Consider the following 8,711-nt stretch of genomic DNA (forward strand, 5'->3'; position numbering starts at 1 on the left):
AAAAAAAAGATTTATACTGTATCTTTGACTTACAATCTTCTTAAAAGATAAAGTATGATATTTTGTCCTAGTATTAGAAACTTTAAAAGTGTATTTCCATTTTCCATTGACTTTATGTTACTTCTTCCTTGTCTTTTATATGCACACACATACACATGAAAAAAATATGTGTAGAACGCAACATAATATTGATACTATTTCATAGAAATCTTTAATGACCTTTGAATGGTTTCATCTAATATATTTTACATAGTCCTGCATAGCTATCATTTTGAGAGCTCTTTATTCTTTGTCCAGGACCATACAGGAACTTCTCTTTCCTTCTCAATTAAGCTCTTTGTAATTTCCTATATGATATGTCTGAAGGTATTAGAGTATTTCAAGTTTGTATAACTGGAAAATACTTTTAGTCTTCAAATTTATGTTTGATAAGTATAAAATTCAAAGAGGACAGATCTTCTTTTTTCTTTCAGTCCTTTAAATTAATTAGTCTGGTTTCTCACACATTTGGGGTTTTTTCCTTCTAATGTGGAATAAGATGCTATTTAATTTTGTTCTTACATAGCTAATATTTTTATGCATATGCTTTTATGATCTTTTTCTTTACAATAAGTTTTGGACAATTTCATTTTTATGTATCTTGGTATGATTTTACTCAAATTTCTTGTGCAAAAGGTTCATTTTTCTTGGAAATGTGGTTAAATCTTTAAATATTTATTGCCTACCCCCTTCTACTTTAAGAATTCTAACTATATGAATATAAGTTTCTTGATTTTGGCACAGAGTGAGCTATTATATGACTGATCTGAAATTCTTTCTTCTTCATTTTTATTTTGGACAATTTTTATTGTTATATTCATTTAAGTTTGTGAATAATTTATTTACACTGTGCAATCTATTATTAATCTCATGTTATGTATTTCAGAAATATTTCTCTAAGATTTACTCTGTCTACATCTTATATCTTTCACATTTCAATATTTGTCTACAATGTTTAATATGTTATGTAATTACTGATTTTCAATAACATTAATAAAAAAAGAATCTGTGTCTTTTTAAAAAAATCTATGAAACACATTTTCAAAAGAATTGGACAAATTTGACTAAGGAATGCCTATTAAAAGATATTAAGGGATTACTACTAACTTTGCTAGATTAAAAAAATGTGTGCATACACAGAAAAATACACTTTCAGGATGGTGAGATAACTCAGTGGATTAAGTGCCTACTTAGGCAAGCCTAGGGACTGGAGTTCAATCTCCCACCCCACATGCCACACTAGCCCCACCCCTGGGCATGCTGAGCCAGCCGCAGAGACCACGCATAGCAGTGCACACCTACAATCCCAGTGCTGGGGAGACTGAAAACAGGAGCATAACTATGAGTCCAAGCTGTGTAGTGAGACACTGTACGAAAGAAGGAAGGAAGGAAGGAAGGAAGGAAGGAAGGAAGGAAGGAAGGAAGGAAGGCAGGCAGGCAGGCAGGCAGGCAGGCAGGCATAGGAAAAAATACTTTTAAAAATCTATGTTGAAGTATTTAGAATTGAATTATGGTATTCATAATAGTTTTCAAATACTTCAGCAAAATAAATGGAAAATATTAGCAATTATTAAATCCAGGTGATAATTCTAAAAGTATTAATTTGATTAATCTCATTTTTTGAATATTTCAAAATCTCTTTTTCTTCTTTAAGTAACCAACAAATCTATAATAAATTTAAATGATGAAACAATGGAACACATCATTTCTCTAAAATTCACATACTTTCTTTAAAAATACTGCTGTCCTCCAAAAACTCCCTGCAGTCCTAGGAGTTAGAACAAATTAAAACTGTACTTTCAGATGACATATATCTAACACAACAGTCACTGACTATACAGGTGAGATAAACTAAGAAAACCAGTAACAATAATGCTGTATATTTTGAATTCCTATTATTTTTTCCAAGAGAGGTATAACTGGGGTGTATTAAAATCATTGAGTGTCAAGATCTGAGATAATATAATAGCTCAACTCAAGTCAGGTTTCCAATTGTGGAAGTGGGGATGGGAGGTATCCCAGGTTTCTACCATTGGATCAATGGACTCTAATCAATTGATTGTCACACCTGATTCTTCAGGTGAGTAGTTTTCTAGAGATGCTAAAAAAAAGTTTCTGACAAAACTAATGTGTGGGGCCAGAGAGATAGCTCAGTTGAGTAAGTGTTTGCCTGGCAAATTCAAGGTCCTGAGTTTGATCTCTGGTACAAAAAAAAAAAAAAAAGCAAAAGCAATGTGTGTCTAAAATTTATCAAATGAGGAGAACTTAACAAGGACTTAGGCATTCAGAAGGCCTTAGATGGGCCTGGGTTCAAAAACTCAGCACTTTTTAATCCCTGTCCAGTTGGTAACTATATTACTGGCCAATCATCCAGACAAGCTATGTTGATCCATTTCTGCTCTTTATAATCTTATAAAAAATAAAATTCAAGCTATCATTCCAGTGCTTAGTGAAACAAGTAAGCACTATTATAAAATGAAAACACTGAAGCAGTACACAGAAACACAGAATGCATACTGATGGCAGCATGGTCATACTCTCAGGCCATTGTTTTGCCCTTCTTCTGTCACCAGGCCCCCTCATCACACATCCAGCACCTCATCTCTGGGTGCCTGACCCCCAAAGGACCAAGCAAGATAAAGAAATCAGAGATTCGTGATCTTGACTCTAGAAGTTTCACCCTTTGCCTGGAACTGGAAGACTTCTGATGACCTGCTCATCAGTCAAAGTGTGTGATACAATGGAGGTGTATGGTGAAACAGAAGAGAAGGCCCTGCCACAAACACATGAAAAGCTAGTAGTAGGACAGTCATTCTCAAAGAACTTCTACCAAATCATGATCATTATGTCCAAGGGAAACACCATGCCAGGGCTGGAGTTTAAGCTCAACTACCTACATTGTCCATGAAGTATAATTTTTAATAACAAAATGATGACAGACAATTAGTTTTTCAGACTTGGATATTTGGCAGCATTTTCTTGAAAATGAATAAAGAGTTGCATTTAAGAAAATTTGTAATTTTCACTAATGATTAAATCCAAGCTTTTGGGCAAAAATTAGGGTTATGGAAAATTTACATATGCCACTGTAAGCTAGATAGTTTCCAAATATTTAAACACTTCTATTCTAAAGTGGTGACATTAGCTATGTGTCAACCTGTGAAAGATGCTTAACTCAGTGATCATTTATTTCCCAAATGACCAATGGGTAATGTCATAAAACCATGCCTGAGTGAAAGTTCCATCCAAGTTGTGAGGTAGATCAATTTTTAATACAGTAAATATAATAACTTCAAAAGCATGGTTTTAGATTCTATACTGCAACTAAATTTTAGGATAATACCTTCTGCCAAATTTGTGTGTGGCATCAGGAATATTGTATCCACCATGTCATAAAATAGTATTAAAACACCCCTCTTTCTGAATTACATATCTGCATAAGACCAGGCTTCTGATATTTTTCTCAGTAAGGCAAAATACTGTTCTGCAGTACACAGAAGAATCCAGCTGTCTTCTGATAAACCAGAAGAATGGCATAAGAATCCAGCTGTCTTCTGATAAACCAGTTCTTCCCTGAGAGAAGTCTATGAAGTCTGCGATCAAATCCCCTCAGAATCTTCCTCCCTTTGCTTTATATTCCCCTCATGTTTTTCAGTTGTTCTTCCTTGGGCATGATTTGAAACTCATTTATCCCTTTTTTTACATTTTGGGTGTGGGAACATGGCCTCGCTACATAGTTTAGACTGGCCCTGAACTCAAGTCGCCCAGACAGACCTTGAACTTGAAGCAATCATCTTACCTCAGCCTCCCAAGTGCTGGGATTACAAACATGCCCCCTCACACCCAGTTTTGGTTTTTGGTTTTTGGTTTTGGTTTTGGTTTTGGTTTTTTTTCTTTTTGAGACAGGGTCTTGCTATGCAGTTCAGGCTGGCCTTGAACTCACTTTGTAGTCCAGGCTGGTCTAAACTCACAGTGATCCCTCTGCCACAGCCTCTTCAGTGTTGGGATTATGGTTGTGCATGCCCAGCTCATTGGATAGTATCATGTTAAATTCAATCACCATACACATCCCTTTCCTCTGAAAATGAGACTTCTGAGTACTAAAAATAGACTTCCTTCCAGGAGGAGCTGCTCTTCAGGATTCACCTGCCACCTGTGCCTCCTTCTTCCTGTAGAAGAGCATCTCACACAACACTGGAAAGTCAACAGGGGAAAGAAAGCCAGACTGTCTAGGCCATTAGGGTCACTTCAGGGAAAACAGCTGCAGGACTGAAACACTCACAAATCATAAGTGCCTGAGTCTAAAATCTATGTTTATGTGCCCAGGACATCAAAAAGTTCATTGCACTGGGATATGGCTAGCTGGTTTCATGTATGTTCTTTCAAATAGGATTCCCTGGCCAAGTTTTCAAATTTTGAAATCTCTCTGGATATCTCTAGACTGTTGTATCTAAAAGCCCAGGAATACATGATTTTTTCAGTTAGTACATGTTTGCAAACATCTGGATCATTTTTACTCTTCCATTGGCCCCCTCTCTCTTTCTCCACATCCTCTTCCCATCTCCAGAGTCTACCTGCCTGTTTCTTACCATCTGTCTTCTATTTTGTTTTTTAAATTATTTATTTGAGGTTTCTCATGTTAGAGAAATCATACAATATTTAACCTTCTATGTCTGATTTATTTCAGTTAGAATTACAGTCTCAAGATCCATCCACTTTCCTACTGATGACTCAGAATTATCCTTCATTATTCTTTCTTTATACAGCCATCTGTTAATTGGTACATAGACCATTTCCCTAACTTAGCTACTGAGAATTGTGTTGCTATGGACATGAGTATGAATATATCACTGTGTACGATATCATTAACTCTTTCAGGAACATACCCAGAACAGGGATATCTGCATCAAATGAAACTTTTTTTTTTTTGGTGGAACCAGGGATTGAACTCAGGCCCTTGTGCTTGCCAGGCAAGCACTTATTCTACTGAGCTATCTCCCCAGTCATGAAACTTCTATTTTTAGTTTTTAGAGGAATCTCAGCATCGATGTCCATGTTGGTTTCATAGTTTACATTACGACCAACACTGTGGAAAGTTGTCTTCTATCACCTAACCAGCATTTGTTATTTTTGAGTCATTGTTAGTAGCCACTCCTACTATAGCAACTTGGCATCTCATTGTTGTATTGATTTACAGTTCTCTAATAGCCAAAAAGATGCTAAACATCTATACTTGTTCTTTTTGAAAAGTATCTATCATTTCACTTCTCCATTTTTGCTTGGGGTTTTTATTTTGGTGGATCTAATTTTTCTGAGTTCCTTATACATTCTAGATATTAGAACTCTACCTATAAAGTAGTATTTTCCTATTCCATAGATTATCTCCTCATTTTGTTGATTGTTTCCTTTATTCTTAAGAAACTTTTAAATTTTATATACTCCCATTTGTTGGTTATTCTGCAGTTGGGCTTCAGTTCAGGAAGTTCTTGCCCATGCCTACATCTTTAAGATTTTTATTGAAGTTTTCTTTCAGCAGAGTTAGTGTTTCTGATTTTATAGCTAGGCCTTTGATCCATTTTTTGTTTTATTTTAGAACAAGATGAGTGATATAGAGCCTTACACATATATTCCTGGGAGAAAACAAGTGGTCCATGTACAGAAGAATGAACCATGTGAATGTAAGGTTTTTGAAGTGTGTCCAGGCTGTGACACTCAGAATTTCTCTTCAGAGTTACAGCTGATCTTTGATTACCCCGTTAATAGACAAAAATGTGATTTGAATACTTCAAATGTGTAGAAAATGTGAAACTCATTTCTATTTGGCTTTAGATTGCATTATGTGTTGTGGAGCAAATCACAACAAACTGATCTTCCTAATGATGCTTACTAATGTTAAAAATCAATTTGCTAAAAAAAAAAATCAATTTGCTCACAACTAATGGCACTATGCACAGTGAAACAAATTTCAGATAGTAGACCATGATACTCTTCCTAGACTAATGTCATAAAATGAGGATGAACTCAATATTGGAGTGATGCAGGTAGATCTGGCTGTACCTCTGTCACTTCCTAGCACATCCCCTCTGACCAAGGACCACCTATCCCTAAAGTAATTTGAAAGACACTTTATGAGTAGATGCTTTGCTGGCACAAGGAGCATGAACATGAACAAAACAGAGCTTTCTTTCAAGTTTCTCCATCTAATGAAGCAGAAAGAAAAAGGATTTTAAATGTAATGATAGAGAGAAGTACTGAATACATTAAAATGTAGGGAAGAGTAAAAACTTAACCCAGACTAATTTCAGATAGTAATGTAGGATTTCCCAGAATGTCAATGGCTAAGCTAAGCCTTATAAAGTGAAGAGGATTTAAGGAGGTGAGTTAAAGACCATTAGAGGATTGAAGAAGGAAGATGTGTTTCTGGCAAAGGAAATCATTCAGCCAAGACAAAAATGACATGCAAGAGCATGAAACATATGGAAGAAAGTAATACAACTAGTAGTAAGGCCTGGCGGTTCATACTGATTCATCCTGAAATAGTAGTAGTGGAAAACCATCAAAAATTTTAAGGCTGCAATTTTATAATTGCTTAATATATGAATCAGCCTTTTATTACTGAAACTCCTAACACACCTAACACCTACCATTCCTAACATACATGTCATGGAGGAAGAAATGTTTGCTTTAGCTCACAACTTCAGTGGCCTCAGTCCACGGCTGGCTGATCCCAAGGCAGAACTGGCCTGGCAGGAAGCACTGACAAAGGAAAGCTTCTCCATCCATGGCAAACAAGAAGCATGGGAAAAAACAAAGAGATGCACAGAAAAAAAAGGGGGCCAGGGACAAGAATACACTCTTCCAGGTCACAGCCCCAGAGACCCACAGCTCCCCAGCCCCACTTCCTAACAATATGCTCAACCATGAACTCATCAATGGATTAATCCACTGACAGGAGTGTGCCCCATGATACAATCACCTTCCACAAGCCCATGTCTAAATATATAAATGGCTGAAGGGACACTGGATATTAAAAGTGCATCACCACCTATCATAATCAGTGAATTCTGCTATGTTTATGCCTTACAACAAGAGAACTCAACTTTTTAACTGGTCAATATGTCATTTTTTCCCACAGCTAGACTTAGTTTCAAGATGCAGGTTAGGTTCATGTGTGATCTATGTCTTCCTTCTAGGACCAAGGCTGAAGCAGCAATGACTCCCTAAAGCGAACTTCTTTCATCTCAGGGGGCAGATGTTCAAGAATGTTGGTGGAAATCTATGACAGGATGCATCTTGGAGATTCAGTGTCTGTATTGTGGATGAAAGCACAGCAAAGCCCCAATGTATACAGAAGGTATATTCCATGTGTGGTAGGAAATCCTGCCAAGTCATGTGGCAGTACTTCTGCTTTGTCAAGAGAGTAAAGAGTTGGGAACGATAACTGCCACATTCTTATCTGAGTTCCCAACTGGCTGTTGACTATAACTACTCCTATTCAAGCCACTTCTTGATGGTTGCTTTGTGGGAAACTGTAGAGCACACTGAAGGAACTCAGCGAGTCTCCTACAGGTAAATCAGACACTTCATTTGTCCTCACTGCAATAAGCCCTCCTCTATTGCCATTTCAAGCACTAGTTCTCAATACAAGTTATATTTGAGAAGTTACGTTACACTTTGCTACTTTTATCAGGCTTTCTATGGGAAGCTCACATTTTCCTGATTTCTGCCTTTCACCATCCCATTTCATTTTTTTTATTGAAACCATAACATTATCCTTTTTTTTTTTAAATTGGTGGAACCAGGGATTGAACTCAGGCCCTTGCTCTTGCCAGGGAAGCATTTATTCTACTGAGCCATCTCCCCGGCCCTACATTATCCTTTTTTAAAATCAGAAAAAGAATGTTAGACTTCATAGAATTGAAGCTGTTTAGAGTTTACAGGGCAGGCATGTGGCTGTACATACAACGGGAAGGAGGCATCAGAAAGATCCTAGATGGGATAGTGATTCCTAAATTAAGTGATAGATTGGCCTACGATATCAAGTGAATGTGCATAACAATTTTTTTACACTCACGCTTCTCTTTTTTTTGTACTCATTATTAACATTATTAAAAATCAATAATAATTATATAGCAAATTATAAATTGCAGACAAATATTTAAATGTGAAAGATATAAGATGTAGACAGTGTATTTTAGAAAAATATTTCTTCTTTTATTTTTATTTATGTTTTGGCAGAACTGGGGATTGAACTCAGGCCCTTGCACTTGCCAGGCAAGCACTTACTCTACTGAGCTATCTCCCCAGCCCAGAAAAATATTTCTAAAATGAATACATAACATGAGATTAGTAATAGATTGCACATTGTAAAAAAAAAAATTATAAACTTAAATGAATATAACAATAAAAATTGTCCAAAATAAAAATGAAGAAGAGTTTACAGATCAGTTTTCTCTGTGCCAAAATCAAGAAACTCATATTCATATAATTAGAATTCTCAAAGTAGAAGGGGGGAGGCAATAAATATTTAAAGATTTAAAATTTCTGAATTTAGTTAAAATTATAGCACCACATTTCCAAGAAAAATGGACCTTTGCACAAGAAATATGGATAAAATCATACCAAGATACTCAAAAATGAAATTGTCCAAAACTAATTGTAAAAGAAAAAAA

General features: G+C 36.0%; 2 gene segments (V, D, J or C); both read left to right on the forward strand.

Annotated features, from left to right (window-relative positions):
* Positions 1-8,711, forward strand: part of LOC101566017 — a 432,133-nt gene that overhangs the window by 322,336 nt on the left and 101,086 nt on the right.
* LOC111814161 overlaps positions 1-8,711 on the forward strand; it is a 186,877-nt gene that overhangs the window by 156,281 nt on the left and 21,885 nt on the right. Inside the window, 1 exon segment of the C gene segment in view lies at positions 2,128-2,150. Within this exon segment, the coding sequence occupies positions 2,128-2,150 (23 nt within the window).

Source organism: Octodon degus, unplaced genomic scaffold, assembly GCF_000260255.1.
Source record: "Octodon degus isolate 3935 unplaced genomic scaffold, OctDeg1.0 scaffold00276, whole genome shotgun sequence".
Classification (NCBI taxonomy): Eukaryota; Metazoa; Chordata; class Mammalia; order Rodentia; family Octodontidae; genus Octodon; species Octodon degus.